This window comes from Sus scrofa, chromosome 13 (genome assembly GCF_054392235.1).
Source record: "Sus scrofa isolate SSC_HxYL_T2T_F1_AM1 chromosome 13, Sscrofa_HxYL_maternal_Yorkshire_Landrace_v2.0, whole genome shotgun sequence".
NCBI classification, from domain to species: Eukaryota; Metazoa; Chordata; class Mammalia; order Artiodactyla; family Suidae; genus Sus; species Sus scrofa.
In genome coordinates this window covers 88,449,546-88,468,624 of record NC_139395.1, presented here as the reverse complement: position 1 = coordinate 88,468,624, position 19,079 = coordinate 88,449,546, and the positions used below count along the sequence as shown (strand labels likewise).

At 42.2% G+C, this 19,079-nt stretch overlaps 1 protein-coding gene across 4 annotated transcripts in view; it reads right to left on the bottom strand.

Annotated features, from left to right (window-relative positions):
• Positions 1 to 14,503: 14,503 nt before the first annotated feature.
• DNAJC13 (DnaJ heat shock protein family (Hsp40) member C13) overlaps positions 14,504 to 19,079 on the bottom strand; it is a 134,050-nt gene continuing 129,474 nt past the window's right edge. For all 4 annotated transcript variants that reach the window (XM_084989673.1, XM_021069457.2, XM_003132418.6 and 1 more), the window contains one exon: positions 14,504 to 15,366. In XM_084989673.1, coding sequence (XP_084845799.1) covers positions 15,260 to 15,366 — 107 coding nt within the window. In that variant the 3' untranslated portion in view covers positions 14,504 to 15,259. The remainder of the gene's footprint in view (positions 15,367 to 19,079) is intronic.

Here is a 19,079-nt window from a genome sequence, read left to right as displayed (position 1 = left end):
GATTAATATATACACACTTCTATATGTAAAATAGATCAACAACAAGATCCTATTATATGGCACATGAAACTCTATATTCAGTATCTTATAATAAATTATAATGGAAAAGAATCTGAAAAAGAATAGGTATCTTTATATGTATAACTGATTCATTTTGCTGTACACCTGAGACTAACACATCATAAATCGACTATACTCCAATAACATTAAAAAAAAAAAAAACATGTGAAATCTTTCTACAATAAGTCTCCTGACAACCCATCAAGATAACTGGATTAAATCCTAAATCCCATGGGAGTAAGTAAGTTGACAGGCACACCCATGATACCATAATACATTATGATCCTCACATACTAAATTAATGATTTTATTTGCTCTTTTGAACCTTTCTTTTGCTGATCAAATGTGAGACAGAAGCCATTGAGAAGACAGGCAGAAACCACCAGTCACAGAAAACTGACCATTTTGTTCCAAAAGGAGCATGAGTTCCTTCCCATTCGGTGTTAGCTTGGCTGCCTCATGATTCTTTAACGTGTCAAATCAAAAGGACTACTTGCCCATTGTGGCTCAGCGGGTTAAGAACCCAACTAGTATCCATGAGGATGTGGGTTCGATCCCAGGCCTCGCTCAGTGGGTTAAGGATCCAGCAATAGCTGTGATGTAGGCTGGAGATGCGGCTTGGCTCCTGCCTTGCTGTGGCTGTGGTGTAGGCTGGCAGCTGCAGCTCCAACTGGACCCCTAGCCTGGGAACTTCCATATGCCACAGGTGCGGCTCTGAAAAGCAACCCCCTCAAAAAAAAAAAAAAAGTATTTACTTATGAGTAGATGAAGCAACACAACACTAGACTAGCTGGAACTGACAGAACACCAAATTAACTTTAGAGTGGCGGCAAGAACACCTGTGATCCTGGGCAGTTCACCCCATCCTTCCAGAGGGCTGGGGGGCCAGGGGCAGGAGCACTTGCCCACAGACCTGGCTGTCCTTGCCCTCAGGAGGCCTTTCAGCCATCTGACATTGCCCCTAACCTAAACATGCCACCCATTTCTACTTTAGAAAGTGTTGTGTTTTCATCAACCATACAACCTTGAGAAAACAAACAGGTACTTAACATGGAAAACAATGGCGAATCGTTTTCGAATTTCTCAGTTCTCATTTCCAGTGTAGAAACTTGAGGATAGTGCACAAGAGGCGTCTGAAGCAACTTCAGTTGAAGGACCTAGAAGCAGAAGCAAAAGAGGATTACAGGTGGGAATTCTCATTTGAGAGCTCCAGGCCCTGCCCCAAACCTCAGTGAGTCAGTTCTGAGATGTTGGTGTTGCTGAAAATGCCTAGAAATCAGAGACTGTCTGTCCTGAAGCAGGAAATTTTATAAACAGCCCAGGTAGCACTGGCTCAGACACAACCCCAAGCTAAATTAATGCCAATTGGTAACGGTTGCTATTTGCTGTTACCAACCATTTTATACCATGGGAATTTGAGCTTTGGTGTGTGCACGTGTATGTGTGTGTGTGTGTACAGAACTGATTTACACAAGCACAGTTCAATTCATTCACCAAATGCTTAGTGAATGCCCACTAGGTTATAGGTAAATTCAGGGAGTCTAAGATGAACAAGGCAGGCATGACTTCTGCACTCACAAAACTTACTTGCTATGGAGAGGCAGGCAAGGGAACAAAATGCTTTCATTAGCAGAGTTCAAGATACTGCACAGTCGGAGTTCCCGTCGTGGCGCAGTGGTTAACGAATCCGACTAGGAACCATGAGGTTGCGGGTTCTATCCCTGCCCTCGCTCAGTGGGTTAACGATCCGGCGTTGCCGTGAGCTGTGGTGTAGGTTGCAGACGCGGCTCGGATCCCGCGTTGCTGTGGCTCTGGCGTAGGCCGGTGGCTACAGCTCCGATTCAACCCCTAGCCTGGGAAACTCCATATGCCATGGGAGCGGCCCAAGAAGTAGCAACAACAACAACAACAACAACAATAACAACAAAAAAAGACAAAAAAAAAAAAAAAAGATACTGCACAGTCATGGAAGGCTCCCAGACATTGCCCCTAACCTAAACATGCCACCCACACTGAGCAAGATGTGCTGGGAAATGTCCTGGATTGAACGGTGTATGGGAAGGTTTGGGGGACAAGGCTGGCAAGTTCTAGAAACTGAGCAGTTCACTCTTTTTGGAATAATTTGAAGATAGCAGGAGAGGTGATGTCAAAGAAGGGGCTGGCCTGGAGCATGAAGAGCCTCAGGGTCGAAGATAAGCCATGGGCCTTGGTCCTGAGAGCTGTGAGGAGTCATGGAAGGGCACTCCACATGGGATTGGGAACACTGTACCTGGTTTTAGGACCACCGCTCCATGAAAAATGGATTGGATTTGGCCCATGTTAGAAGTCAGACACCAGGGAGGATCCTGCTGCAGGGATCCACGGCAACATGTTGGAGGGGTCCACAACAGGGGAGACAGATCGGAGACAAATCCCAGAGGTATCTAAGGTCTAGAAGCAACAACAACAAAAAAACTAATTAAAAGTGGTGCGATGAGAGAGGAATTCCCGTCATGGTTCAGTGGTTAATGAATCTGACTGGCAACCATGATGTTGCAGGTTCGATCCCTGGCCTTGCTCAGTGGGCTAAGGATCCTGTGTTGCTGTGAGCTGTGGTGTAGGTTGCAGACGCGGCTCGGAACTGGCATTGCTGTGGCTCTGGCGGAGACTGGCAGCTGTAGCTCTGATTAGACCCCTAGCCTGGGAATCTCCATTTGCCTTGGGTATGGCCCTAGAAAAGACAAAAAGACCAAAAAATAAAATTAAATAAATAAATAAAAGTGGTGCAGTGAGAGAGAGGCTCAAGGCAAGGATGGTGCTCATGGTTTGATGAGGCTACTGGCTAGATTCGAAGGTTCACGCTGTTTTAGTGAATGAAGTTTACAATTTTATTTTTCACTGCTAACCTTTGATGTAGCTGGGACATATGTGCATGTAAGTAAATGAGGTGCAGCCACTCTACAAATCCTTTCACATACAGGGTGGGATCTACATGAGGGCTGGCCAGTTGCTTGATGAATCCATTTCTCCTGTGCTTAGTGGAAAGGCCATCTTTATCACATGCTATTTGTCATCTACTTAGACCAAGAGTCTGTTTTTGTTTACAGTACCTGTGCCACACTATTTTAATTGCCCATAGTTTCATAACACATAAAATATACATAAAATTTATATGATAAAAAGCAGTTGAGAAATTCCTTATCCAATTTCTAATATCTTTGTGGTCTTCTCACAAATGAGCCACAAAATCATTTTACTGGGATTTTTATTGAGATTGCATTGAGTTTACTTTAGGGACAACTGACACCTTGACAATATTGAACCATTTCACCCAGGAATAAGACATGTCTCTCCATTCAAGAATTCTTCCATATTATATTTGTCTTTCTCTAACTTCCTTCACTTGGTATGACAATCTCTAGGTCCATCCATGTTGCTGAAAATGGCATTATTTCATCCTTGTTTATGACTGAGTAATATTCCATTGTGTAAATATACCACATCTTCTTTGTCCATCCTTCTTTGTCCTCTGTCAATGGACACTTAGATTGTTTCCATGTCTTGGCTATCGTAAACAGTGCTACAGTGGACATATGGGTGCAAGTATCTTTTTGAATTATGATTTACTCTGTATATATACCCTGGCATAGGTTGGATCATATAGTAGTTCTATATTTATCTATTTTCTTTTTAGGGCTGCACCCATGGCATATGGAGGTTCCTGGGCTAGGAGTCCAATCAGAGCTGTAGCTGCCAGCCTAGACCACAGCCACAGCAATGGGGGTTCCAAGCACGTCAGCAACCTTCACCATAGCTCCTGGGAATGCCAGATCCTTAACGCACTGAGCAAGGGCAGGGATCTAACCCACATCCTCAAGGATACTAGCTGGGTTCGTTAGCACTGAGCCACAACAGGAACTCCTATATTTATTTTTTAAGAAACCTCCATACTGTTCTCATAGCAGCTGCACCAACTTACATTCCCACCAACAGTATAGGATGGTTCCCTTTTCTCCACACCCTCTCCAGTGTTTATTGTCTATAGACTTTTTGATGATGGCCATGCTGACTACCATGAGGTGATACTTCATTGTAGTTTTCACTTGCATTTCTCTAAGAATTAGTGATGTGGAGCATCTTTTCATGTGCTTGTTGGGCATCTGTCTTCACTGGAGAAATGTCTGTTTAGGTCTTCTGTCCATTTTTTGATGGTATTTTTTTTTAAATATTGAGTTGTATGAGCTATTTGTATATTTTGGAAATCCCTTGTCCGTTGCATCATTTGCAAATATTTTCTCCCATACTCTGGGTTGTCTTCTCATTTTGCTTATGGTTTCTTTTGTTGTACAAAAGCTTATAAGTTGGTTAGGTCCCATTTATTTATTTTTGCTTTTATTTCTATTCCCTTGAGAGACTGACCTAAGAAAACATTGGTATGATTTATGTCAGAGAATGTTTTGTCTGTGTTCTCTTCTAGGAATTTTATGGTATCATATCTTACATTTAAGTATTTAAGCCATTTTGAGTTTATTTTTGTGTATGTTGCAAGGATGTGTTCTAACCTCACTGATTTTCATGCAGCTGTCCAACTTTCCCAACAGCACTTGCCAAAGAGACTTTTTTTCCATTGCCTCCTTTATTGAAAATTAATTGAGCATAGATAGGTGTGTGGGTTTATTTCTGGTCTCTTCTGTTCCACTGATATAAATGTCATTTTGTGGAATACTATGCTGTTTTGATGAATGTAGCTTTGTAGTATTGTCTTAAGTCTGGGAGGGCTATGTCTCTGCTTTGTTCTCTTCCTCAGGATTGCTTTGGCAATTCCAGGTCTTTTATGGTTCCATATAAATTTTAGAATTATTTATTCTAGTTCTGTAAAAAATGTCTTGGGTAATTTGATAAGGATCATATTAAATCTGTAGATCGCTTTGGGTAGCATAACCTTTTTAACAATACTAATTCTTCCAATTCAAGACCATGGAATATCTCCCCATACATTTCATAAAAAGTCCCCCCCCCCTTTTTTTTTTCTTTTTTCTTTTTTGGCTGTACCCACGGCACATGGAATTTCCTCAGCCAGGGATCAAATCCGAACCTCAGCTGTGACCTACACCAACAGCTGCAGCAACACCAGATCCTTGATCTACTGCCACAGAGACAAGCCAGATCATTAACCCACTGTGCCACAGTGGGAATTCCAAAAGCTGCTTTTCTTAGTTTTGGTTTTACTGACTTTAAATTTCCCCTTAATATGTATTTTTTTTTTTTTTTTGTCTTTTTGCCATTTCTTGGGCTGCTCCCACAGCATATGGAGGTTCCCAGGCTAGGGGTTGCATCAGAGCTGTAGCCACCGGCCTACACCAGAGCCACAGCAATGGGGATTCCGAGCTGCGTCTGCAACTTACACCACAGCTCATGGCAACGCCGGATCCTTAACCCACTGAGCAAGGACAGGGACCAAACCCGCAACCTCATGGTTCCCAGTCGGATTTGTTAACCACTGAGCCACGACTGGAACTCCAATATGTATTGATATTTTAAACTTAGTTTTAATTTTAATTTTTTTAGATTTTTAATCAAAGTTATGTATGTCTGAGTTCAGTAGTCAAATCACTGTTCAGAGCCAGCCATGAAAACAGCAGTAGTTCCTTCTTTCTACCCTTCCAACATTCTAATTTTCCATTTTCATAGACATTTAAGAACTTTTAAGCTAATTGATAATATGGCCATCTATTCCAAAAAAATCATGCAATTTCACTCATCCCCAGTTTTTATTTTGAAAAAATTTTAAACCTTCAGAAAAGTTATGAGTACAACAAACACCTGAACATCCTTACCTAGACTCACCTTCTCTTTCCCTCTCCCCGCCTCCACTGACAACTCCCATTCCCTGTGTTATTTGATAGTCAGTTTCAGACAACATGTCACTTATCCATAATACAATCACCACACTTGAGAAATCTGACCTTGATAAAACACTACTGTTCAGGAGTTCCCATCGTGGCCCAGCAGTTAACGAACCCGACTAGGTTGCAGGTTCAATCCCTGGCCTTGCTCAGTGGGTTAAGGATCTGGCATGGCCATGGGCTGTGGTGTAGGTGGCAGACTCGGCTTAGATCCCGAATTGCTGTGGCTCTGGCATAGGCTGGCAGCTACAGCTCTGATTGGACCCCTAACCTGGGAACCTCCATATGCTGTGGGTACAGCCCTAAAAAGACAAAAAATAAAATAAAAAACTACCGTTCATAGTCTGCTATATTGCTACTCCTTGATTTTTTTCTAGTTTTAGTCATTATTCTGTTGTCTTTCATCTTCTCTCCTACTGAACTTACACTGCCCCACACATACCCTTCCTGTTTTTCCATTATCCAATATAATCACACTGGCATCACCATTATGCAAGTACCAGTCAGAACCCTACTGTACCAGGTCATATGTACAATGGTTATCTTGCCATTGACGCGTTTAACTGTTCCTCAGGTATGTCAACCTCCTTCTTACTATGTTCAAACACATAGGTTTGTCTATCGATTTCATCTCCTTGAAGAGTTTGTTCCCCAGGCTTGCTGCCCCGGTTTTGCCCAGGGCCGGTCATGTTCTAAGTCAACTGCATGCTGTTGTCTCAGTTTAGGATCTCTTCTCACCACTGTTTGGAGAATTCCACTTTCCGTTCCTGGTTACCCTGCTTCGGTGGAGTACCATCCCTCAGTGCTCTTACAAAACTATTCATGGGAAGTAAATCTGGGACCCTGGGTGTTTGTTTAGGTCTTAATTTCTCCTCCTCATTTAATTGGTAGTTTGGCTGGATCTAGAATCCTGGGCTGGGAAATCATTTTCCCTTGGTTTTGTGACGGCATCACCTCCTTGTCTTCTAACATTCAGTGTTATTGAGAAATCCAGTGCTATTCTGATACTTGTTCCTTTCTGAGAAATGCTCTCCCCTTCTCCTGCCACACTCTGGAAGCTTATAGGAACTTGTGTCCATATTGTAAAATTTCACAACGACACGCATGTGTCATCCATTGGGCTGGGTATTGAGAAAGTCTGACTTTCTGATTTTGTTCTCCACCCATCTTAGTCAGCCCAGGCTGCAATAACAGAATGCCACGTACTGGATGGCTTAAACACACTTCGTTTCTCAGTTATAGAAGCTGGAAGTCCAAAGATCAGCAGATTCAGCATCTCTTAAGGGCTGTTTCTGGTTTCCACATCCTGCTTTTCACTCTGTCCTCACATGGCAGAAGAAGCTGAAGAGCTCTCTTGGCTCCCTTTTATAAGGGCGCTAATCCCATTCATGATGGCTGCACTCTAATTCCATCACCTTGAGGGCTAGGATTTCAACCTATGAATTTTGGGGGGACACAAATTCAGTCCATAACATCTCCTTAAACTAGTATTTCTTTCTTGATCTAGGTTTTTTGGATAATGGGCTCTTGGACTGCGCCTCTTTTAAGTTTTGTCTCCTGTTTTTCCATTTCTTTTTCACTCTGCTTCTTAAGGAAATCTCAACTTCATCTTTTAATGTCTTATTAAAAAAATGGTTTTTTTATTTCTGCTATTTTTTTTTTTCATTTGTAAGACCTGGTTTTAATTCTCTGGGAAAAAAGTATTTTTTAAGGTGGCATGATGTCATTTTGTAGAAGCAACGTCTACCTCTGAGGATATTAACAGCAGTTTTCTAGTATTTTCCTCTTCCTTGTCGGTTTTCTCCAAGTGCCTTTTTTCCTGTTTTGGCCTCTTCCATGCTTCTACTCTCCTGTCTAGAAGTGTATTTGTCAGTATTCAATGGAGGGCTGACTTCACAGGTCTTTCACCAGGCCAAGCTGCTCTAGGAACATCCTGGTCACATGAAGACTGTGGTATCACCCAGTGCTGTAGCAAATGATACCGTTTTCTGCCCTAAACTCAAGAGGTGCATAAAATTGCTTAACTTGCTCATTTTAGGGCTAACAAGAGAGTCTCTGCCAACTCTTGCATTTAAAGCAAGAATATGCTCCACTTCCCATCTTGGAAAGCTGGGGCACCAGGTAGATGCACACAAAGGGCTGTTTGGAGTCCTGCAAAACATGAGAGAGTGTCAGAGTGGGGTTTGCACTTAAATTCTAACTGAAATGTTACTGAATTCACGCACAAGCAAATATTTGTAGAATTACTTCCATATGACCTTTCTTTTTGAAAATAAATGACTCATTCCTTCACTGACTCAAGCCATACCGCTTCATAAACTTTTCCCTAAAATAAAGAGATTGAGGACAGGGGGTTCCTCTTCTTCTGCTCACAGACATTGCCATACTTGGCAGGAGCCAGGGAATGAGACAAATATTTCTCACAGACATTAAATTTTATGTGTACATCATTGGAGAGTAACTGAAAAGTGTCAAAAAGTTACCCACAGTAACCACTCGATAACCTTGGTACAGAAGCCACATATCTTTTCGATGTTAAAAAATATAAGCATAAACATTAATTCTTCTTTGTATATAAACTGAGACGTTCCATGAACCATTCTGGGAACTTGTTCTTCTCATACAAAGTCACTTCTCTAAAATGAGGCTTTGTAAAAATAATGGAAATGCACACATTTTCCTCTGCAAGCTTGATGGAAAAACAAACTTTTTAAACTGGCCACTCTACTTCCTGTTCATGAGGCCCACAGTAACCTGGCCCCATTTTTTACTCCTTGAACTTGGAAGTTATGGATGGTCAGTAATCCAGGTGATTACTGAAGTTCTCTGCTCTAAACACTAGGCGATATATTAAACAACATAAACAGTAAACACTAGCAAGAGGAAAGCGCTAAGGATCAGGATAGATTCCTGGATGTTCCCCCTGTAGTGGAGGATAGAATCTGTTTTATAAGAAGCCCAGTTATTTATGAGAAACAATATCAAAATTCTTAGAAACAATATCAAAATTGTAACCTAGGTTCTAGCACTGGGGTTAGAGTCGGACTCACTCTTACATATTTAAAATATATACCTTTATACATTTTCGCATATTATATTACTTTTATGAGATTCTTAACAGTGAAACATTACCTGACTAGACCGATCTAGGCACTTTAGAGAAGAAATCGATGCCCAGGTTCAAAAACCTAAGCCTGGCAGATTCTGCTCGTCAAGTGAAGTGATTTTTCCTCTTGCACCTCCTAACCCTCTAGGGGGCTAGCACTATGTCAGGTGTTTACATCTATTGTCTCTGATATACAGAAAAGAGGACGGTGTTAATGACCCCCGCTTAAAGATCAGAGGTCACCCGATGAGGGCCAGAACTGCAGCCTGGATGGCCCCGACTTCAGAGCCTATCCTGGTTCCAAGACGACTTGCTGCCTCTCCTTCACTCTCAATTAAACAGACTGAGTGACACAGGACCACAGTGACAAAGAATTCAACTCAAAGTCCACACAACCACTTGGGGTTGATGTGAACGAGGATGGACTATTTAGAATCCACACCTGGGTCCCTGGACCTTCAGCAGTGGTTCTGACATAACCTGGGTACTCAAAACTTGACACACATCTTAAAAAACCAACAAAGTGGAAGTCACACATTTGGTCCCAGGAGCCAGCCAATTACCCACTACTAACCCAGTGCCCATTCCGAATTCTGGTGTGTGCTGTAGATCAGCCTTAGTGGTGTGCCTCCCCAACTTCAGGACAGGCCGGCAGTTCTTCATGAACTTACACCAAGTGCAATCGTTGCTCAGGTGGCTCTGGTTCTGATCGGCCCTTGTCCTGCTTGTCTGGGAGCAAACCCTCCTCTTCCCTTTGCTGCTGGTCCTTCAGCCAGCACCACTGTCTCAGGCAGCTCAGGCTGGCCTAACAAAGTACTGGGTGGCTTATACAACAGACATTTATTTCTCACAGTTCTGGAGCCTGGGAAGTCTGAGACCAAGGTTCTGGCAGGGTGGGTTTCATCTGAGGCCTCTTTTCTTGGCTTATAGGCAGCTGCCACCTCACTGTGTGATCGCAACTTTTTTGTGGGCCCACAGTGAGAGAGAGCAAGCTCTTTGGTGCTTCTTCTTCCAAAGGCACTAATCCCATCATGAAGGCTGCACCACATCTAACCCTAAGGCCCCGCTGAGAGCTCTACTTCCTATACACTGGGGGTTAGGGATCAACATATGACACGGACATTCTATAACAGCAGCCTCTCTGAAGTCTTGTCCTCTCCCCTCCCTTGGTAAAAGCATCAGGAGTGTACCTTGCAGGGATACATCCCATGCTGCAACAGTAGTTCATTCACTTAAAAATACAACTGATTTAGGAGTTCCCATTGTGGTTCAATGGAAATGAACCCGATTAGTATCCATGAGGATGTGGGTCCAATCCCTGGCCTCACTCAGTGGGTTAAGGATCCAGCGTTGCTGTGAGCTATGGTGTCGCAGACGTGGCTTGGATCTGGAGTTGCTGTGGCTGTGGTGTAGGATGGCAGCTGCAGCTCTGGTTTGACCCCTAGCCTGGGAACCTCCATATGCCACAGGTGCGGCCCTAAAAGAAAAAAAATACAACTGACTTAACAGCTCATTAGACAGAAAGCACATTTATGCAACTCTTTGTGACCATTATTTTTTATCTTATTTCAAGAGGACTGAACACCCTTGGGTCAAATCTAATCTGCAGGTACTTTTTTTATGGCCCACTTTGTTTTAAAAGTTTGACAGTTTGCCCATATTTTATAATCCAATTTCACGTGGAAACCCAGACGGACTCCTATCCTCCTAAGCATGAGAACACTTAGCACACTGGGACAGCTCTTCCCCCAGGAGGCTGGGGGAGCCCAGCAGAGGCTGCCCTCTGATAGGCACAGCTGCCTTCTTTCTGCATCCACCCACCAGACCTTGGTTGGCCAAGAGTTAGCCCTGGTCTCTTCATTCGGGAATGGACACTGGAATCTGGTTGCTGCTGTCCAGGCAGTCCTGCTAGAAATCAGCTTTCCAAGGAATTCTTTGTTGTATAGCTTTCTCTAATCCACCAACTGCAAAGTCTGGATTCCATATTTCATTTTACAATGAAACTCATTTGACTGTGTAAGTGGTTTTAGTTTTAGGACAGAAAGAACTCCTCATTCAACCTGGTTGTCAGGCATCCTTCTCAATTTGGAAGTGAATTTAAGTCATTCTCTAGGTCTTGCCTCTTGGACCATGTCTGCTCATAAACAGGCAGCCCCTCAAGGGAGAAGATGTTTTAGTGGGTAGCAAACAGATGGTTCTGCTGACCAAAGATTACGGACGGCATCCTTCCAAAATCTGATTTTGGAGCCAAGATAATGACTTTTTAGCTTACTATTACATAGCAACATGACTACTTTTTTAAAACTAACAGGAGTACTTGCCATGCCACAGTGGGTTAAGAGATCCAGTGCTACCACAACTATGGCTCAAATTCAATCCCTGGCCTGGGACCTTCCATTTGCCACGGGTACTGCTATAAAAATAAACACATAAAATTAAAAAACAAAAGACACCAACAAATAAATTACCAAAAAAAAGTTATTTTACCCTATTCCTGATCCCAAGTGTGAAAATAATGAGAAAAATTGCTATTGATTATTGCCAACTTTGATGGCTTACCATGATCATCACTCTTTCAGGTCTCACAGTTTCCAATGCCCTTTTGCCCTTTCACAGCCTTTTGCCCTTACAACAGCCCTGGGAAGGATAGAGTAAGAATGACCAACGTTATTTCCTTTGCATTATTTACATTTCTTGCTCACAGCCCCTCTGGCCCCTAAAAGAGAAATGCTTAGACCATACAGGGGCCGTGTGTGCCTAAAAACTCAAGCAGGCAGTTTGAATCCAAGTCAACAGGTTACCACAAAGAGACTGAGTTTATCTGCCATATATTTTGCAAACTGCTCTCCCCCAAATCCTAATAAAGTTTAGGCATTTAGAGACATTTCATTACATAATAGTCAATGTAAACAACAGGAAGAGAATCAAAGAATTTCTGGACTGAAAAGAATTCTTGAGCTGACTAGTGACAATCCTCAGGCTTACAAATGACATCCAAGAGTGGTCTCTTGCCTGCTTCCAGTGTTCGTCCCCTGCTTAGATGGGCTGTGTGTTACTAGTTTTGCCACCTCTCACCACCCTCCCCTAACAAATCAATCACAGTTCAGTGCTCTTGTAAAACAGAGTTCTCATTCCTGAATCATATAAGCCTAGATGCCACTGCCTCAGCTTGGCACTCAGGGTACAGCCCATCTGGCCCCTCCCCGGGCCTCAGCTGGGCTCTGTCTCTGGATCCCCCCTCTAGGTCACCCACACGAGAACACCACGCCCCTCCAGATGTCCTTTGACTATGTAAACGGTCTGTGTTTAGTTTTAGGCCGGAAGGAACTCTTCATTCAACTCGGTTGTCAGGCATCCTCCTCAGTTTGGAAGTGAGTTTAAGCCATTCTCTGGGTCTTGCCTCTTAGATCTTTGCTGCTGCTAAACAGGCAGGTACTTTCCTGTTACCCTGCTCATGCTGTCTCATTTTTGCCTCTCAGGGCAAATTTCCCCATGTATAAGTCTCAGATAAAGCCTCCATCCCAAAAGAGGATAGAAGACCAAGCTGAACTGCACCAGGAGTATCTGACGTAACTTCCAACTATGGGAAAACCGAGACAAATGGCCCCAGAACTTCAACAGACCAGTGGTGGGAAAAGAAAGGATGGAGGGGTAGCCAGATTAAAAGAGGCTCAAAGACAAATTTAAAAAAGAAAGAACAAGACCAAACTCTGGTGTCTGGGGACGTACATGTGGATGATGAACCACAAAGGCACATAAGAGCGTGTCAGACAAGTGGTCACTTCTGGAGGGAGGGAGGGGCTGTGATTCTGATGGGGGCCCTTGAAGGGGCTTGCAAGTTCGTGACCTGGATAACTGTTCAAGGGTGACTTTCCTTATGATGATTCACTCAAATAATTTGTTTAGCGAGATTCTCTCTGTTTTAGTTTTGTAACAGAAAACGTTTTAAAAGGAAAAACAAAAATCTCAAGTCTTCTTAGTCATATACCCCTATTTGAGACTAATGCTATCTTATGATAGTGGCTCAAAATACAGACTGTGACATCAAGTAAAAGTAGTTTTGATTTCTTACTGTTACTTAGTAGTTGTGTGACTTTCAATAAGTTGCTTTGCCTCTGAGCGTCATGTTCTTCACCTGGAAGGTGGGAATAATAAGAGCAACAAGCCCATAGGCTTGCTCTGAGGATTAAATCAAGTTACGCATATATGATACCTTATAAAGTGCCTGGCAGGAGTTCCCAGGTGGCGCAGTGGGTTAAAGGATCTGGTGTTGTCACTGATGCGACTCAGGTTGCTGCTGTGACCCAGGTTTGATCCCTGGTCCAGGAACCTCTGCGTGTTACAGGCACAGCAAAAATATAAAATAAAATGTTTGGCATAATGTTCAACAAAGATGAGCTATTATTAGTATTCAAACATCAATGAATGCAGACTAATGTCAATATTCACAATATTTATGTTCTCTTAGTATATAAAGTATATTGCTATTGACTTATGCTCTCCTAAAATATCTACTCCTAAATTAGCTGTTAAGAGATTTTATGACAAAGTGTTGCTTTTGAGAAACTAAAACCCTAGTTAAGTGTTAAAATACTTACATGGGTCCATTACTCCACAATCTTTAAGTTGAGAGATGATAAACCTGAGGGAAATTTTGAATTAGCAATTTATGATAGGAATAAGTCTCCATTCCAGCTCTTCTCACACATCAACTGGGGAATTGGTTCTTGCTTTCAAAGGAAACTTGGAGATTTGGACATGTCCTTATTTTTTAAGAAGTATCTGTGTGTATTTTACATCTTTATATTTTCTTGTAGTTTGTGATCACATGAGAAGACCTCTATGCTGAGATCAGTGTTAATTATCTCCTCTCACTCTTTACATTTCTCTCCTCCTAAAAATATCAGTTAATGTCACACAAATTAAACTATTTTAACAGCCTGATCCATTCTTGAATATTGTATGGAAAATAAATGAGATGCTTTCTGTGTCTGGAAATTTAAATGTGACTAAAATATTTACGAAGGGATTTAGGGATGATCAGATATGTCAATGCAGCAACCTGTGTGAGGAACAGGAAATGTGAGGCAAAGTCTGTGTTTACTACTGCTGCTAAATCTGTCTTAGAAGTAAAGATACACTTGGCGTTCCCGTCATGGCTCAGTGGTTAATCAATCTGACTAGCATCCGTGAAGACGCAGGTTCGATCCCTGGCCTTGCTCAGTGGGTTAAGGATCTGGCATTGCCGTGAGCTGTGGTGTGGGTCGAAGACGCGGCTTGGAACTAGCGTTGCTGTGGCTATGGCGTAGACCGGCAGCTACAGCTCTGATTTGACCCCTAGCCTGGGAGTCTCCATATGCCATGGGTGCAGCCCTAAAAAAAGCAAAAAAGCAAAAGGAAAAGAAAGGTATACAAGGTCTTCAAAAGGAAAAGTTAAATTAGAACAAATATATCTCATTAACAAAGCAGTCAGTTCCCTTTATTTTTAAAATTTTATGTACACATATGAATGATCTGTATAATGTACATTCAATATAGAAAGCTTTATATATTTGATAATGTATAGAACATTTCACAATTACACTAATCTCTTCATAACATCTTGACATCCGGTTTCTAATTGTTTGCACAAGCTCCTTTTTCGTTCAATTTGGTAAAGCCAGTTATACATACCGATGTGTACTGTGAGCTCTCAGAAGGTTAATGATTGAGGAGAGGATACCAGTGAACAGGTGCAGGGACAGAACCTAATAATGTTCGATGATGGGAGGACAGCCACGCAGACTCGATGCAGGAGAGGGAAATGCCCTTCTTCGGGGTAAGTGACTGAGAGTTCCCAGATTCTGTAGACTGCAGTTCAACCCCACAGTCACGCTAATTCAAAAAAACATTATAAAAACTAGGAAGAAAGTTTTGTCTTTTTGATTCACAGTCTTGTAAACAGATATAAAGGAACAAAATGTGCTTACATACATCAAGAAAAAAAATTCTTGTGTACCCACTTAAGGTTGATCCACAGAGTGCTTTCTTAGAATGTGATACAATTAGAATCACTGACTTTTTCCCCAAATAAAAATATATTTATAGAAAAAGGAATAACACTGTCATGAAACCAGGAGAAAGGCAGTTAAGAGTTTTCTTCAACGTATCAGCTGGAGGAATGTGAACTGGGCACTGGCCTTTCAGCGTTTATTGTCTTTCACAAGTTTCAAGTCTGATAGCCAAGGTCGCCTGCCTCGTGGTCTACAGGAGGCGGCAGGTTAGACATGACTGAGGAGGACGTCCCTGCAGTAAGGTAGCCAGCAACTCCAGGTCCTGTAAGAGACAAAGGAAAACACACACAGAGTCATGTGAGAACCTGGACCTTTATAAAAATGTCAGAACCAGATCAAACGCCCCATTGCAAGGAATTGATAATCTGTTAGGATTATCTAAATGTATAAACCTTAAACAGCTACACAGCACCATTTTCATGGTTTGCCTTTAATATATGACAAAGTTAAAAATCACTCCAAAGTGTGTGCTGGACAGTAACACTGGTGTGGAAAGATGGAAAGATCTTCCCTTCCCACATGTGGGAAGTCACAAATCTTTCAAAAAAAAACAAAACAAAACAAAAAACAAACAAAGAAACAAAAAAAACCTGGGCGCTGAAGGACACAGCTAATGTCAAATGAGAAAAAAAAATGGGAACAGAGGAAAGAAACTCTGTACTTGGGTCAGCCCAGTCGAAAGTCATACTCGATGAAATTCCCAACAAAAACACTTTAATCCACATTCAAATTAACCCAATTGCATCTGGTGCAAAGAAATGCTATGATAACAAGTTATACCAAATGAACAAAGGTTGCTATACCAAGGTCTCTTAGAAAGAAAAGGCAAGCTCTGGACATCAATCACAGGTTAAAATAAGAATACCATGGAAAACGTCTCAATATTTTAGTTTTATATGTCTTCTTTGATTCTAACAATCTGCAGTACACAAAATGCCATTATCATCATGTATCTGGTGAGCATATAAAGGTTTTAGCCCTCTAGTTTGTCTTAAATATTGCAGAGACATTTAAGTTCACCTCAGAATCACTGCACAGCTGTACAGAGAAACACTGTACTGTAGCATAATACTGCATACTGAGCAATACTTTTTAGCTGAAATCATAGGAAACAAGGCAAACTGCTAAGGCACATTGAAGGGTTAGGACTAGAAAGGCAGTGGAAGCGGCATGCATTTAGCAAAATGTTTCTCTACCTGCTTCAGAGAGCTACACAGAAGTTAGCAAGCTGCCTGGCAGAGCGGTTCTAAAGCCCGCTCCTGAGGTGAAGGGGGCTGCTGCCAGTTAGAAGGGAAGGAGAGACACCTGAGGGGAAAAAAGAAATATAAGCAGCAAGGGAAGTTGTAAGGAAGTGCAAACAGCAGAGCAGTTTGATGAAGGCTAAGGTATAACAAGGACTGAAGTAGGACAAAAGGGACACAACTCAGAATCATCTTGTTTTTCACCTCGTGGGCATTTGTACTCAGGACATAAGCAGACGCTGTGCATGTAGCATGTGGCAGAGACCACCCAGTGCATTCGCTGCCACATACCACCCAGAGCATCCAGGCACTCAGAACTTTGAAAATAGAAAACTTAGAAAAAAAGATTTTCCCTCTCATAAGGCCCAGTGAGCCTGCATCTTTCAACCCCTGCATTCCACCAATCAGGACACCAGGCCTTCCAGAGACTGCTCAGGAAAGAGACCACCAGGCAGGTGGCTCAAAGCTACAGTGCCACTGCGACAGCACTTCCCAAGGAATAAACCCCTAAATGCTCCACACTGGTAATGGTTTCTGAGCACTTGTGATTTGGTCTCAACTTGGTTCACATCAAATGAATAGATTATGAGACCAAATCATGAATGCTATACACAAAAAAGGACTAAGGCTGTGGTTCTCCAACTATGTGCTGAGGCACCCTGGAGCATATTCGCAGGGGACACCACTGGATATTTTAATTTTGAGAGACACAATGACATCTGCTGGATACTATACAAACAACTACTCTCAAGCTGTTTGAATGTAACTACCTAAGTAGATGAAGAAAACAAAAGCACTAAGATATTAAGGCAGTGTGAACTGATAAAGTTTGGGAACCTCTGGGCTAATATCTAAATTGTGAATGAGGGAGCCTAGAAGGATTTATCAAGAAGAGACCAAATTCTAGGCCCACCATTTGCCTCTTTAGGAAAGACAAGCCAATTCCTTACATTTCTCTAAATGAAGTCTGAGATGCTCTCTCCCTCACACCCCTGGCCTCTTCCTTGAGGACATGTCTGGTTTCTATAGGCTGGAAGCTACAGTCCACTCGTTAGGATGGGACTGGGAAGTGTGTTCTCCAGAAAAAAGTGGGAGGAAAGAGTAGAAGCTGCCAGAAATAGGGCACAAGGCACAATGTGTAAGGCTGCTGGACTTAAGAGGGATGAGGAAAGATGGAAATGAACAAAACCCCCACAGAATGGAACTGGCTGCCATGATGGAGTAGTGGAAGGAGGATGGGCTTTGGTGAAAATGAACATGGGTCTCTCAGGGGGTGGGATGGGGAGGGCGCCCTGTCTTAGCAGCAATGTCCTATAATAAACTAACACTGACCTTAGGGAATCTTCCCTAACATGACTCCCATTGGGTAGTCCTGGACACATGTAAAAAGAAAAAAGAAAAAAGTAATAGAAACCAGCTCTGAAAAGAACTAATGGACTGGTCTGAAGCCCAAGAAATGTACCCTCTCTCCCTTTGATGAACTTAAGAAGCCAAGTTAACTATTCCACATGTCTCTAACGAAATAAATATTTCATACAAAGTTCTTTACCTCCAACAACTCTAGCTCCTAAAAGCATCTTTGCCTTGGCTTGCTTCTCTTCCTTTCCCTGTTGTTCCTTCTTTCTCTATTGATTTGCTAGGTAACTTGAGGATTTTCACTGCTGAAATTATTTGTATAGGGCCTTGAGTTTGTCAGCACAAAGCCCTTCTAGAACCTGATTAGTGGCTAAGTAACTCACAGCCCTGACAATGAGCAGTTTATCTACACCATGGGTAAAATCCCACTGAGGCACTGTTAGATGAACATTTATCATAAAACGAAACATGCCATGCTTAGAGAGCCAGTCTCATCTCAATTTATCAACAATGACTAATCCTGCCTAGGACATTTTTATTTTGACCTCAAATCCTGAACATGTGACTGAGTGACAGTTGCTCAGCAACCAGGAAGGTGAAAATCATAAATGTAATTATGGTTATTCCCATCTTATTTTGAAATAGTCATTAATTTTCCTTTATCTCTCCCCATCTCCGGAACAAAATCCACTTACTTGCCAACATCATTCAAAAGTATCACAAGTAACAGAAGAGGAGCCAGTGATCAAGTGTGTTCTCACAATGACTTACTTCATTTGCAAACTGAGTACAATTTGACTCAAGATTGAAGGCAGGGTGGGGTAAATTTAAAATGCCAATTCAACACAACATGGCACACATTCCATGGAGTACCACATAATGGGATTTTATCATTATTAGAAGTACTTGCCCCTTTTATCAAACACATGACAATACATCAACAGAAAAGCTCAGACACACACAAAAAATATTTGGCAACCCAAGCAATAAATACACATCAGTTAAACTCGAAGGAATTTCACAACTCGAGAACATCCCAGATTGATGATGTGCTAAGAATTGGACAATTCTGGGGCCAAGACAGCTCAGAGCTAGTCCAGATTGTCCTGTGTGGACTGACATGCTCACACGCTTCAGCAATGACCTTCAGAATGGCCACAGTGACAGCAAGCCCTTTCTAGGCTGGGATCGATACCACTTCCCCTTTGACAGCTTTATACAGAACTTGCTTTGAACTGAACCCAGGGAAGAAATTTATAAACCCCAGCCTTTTCTCTTCCCTAACCTTCATCTGCTATAGCTCAACCGGCTGTCTCTCACAACTCGTTCAGAAGCCACCCAAGGGATCCAAGTAAAAGGAAGGGCACAGGCAGAAACC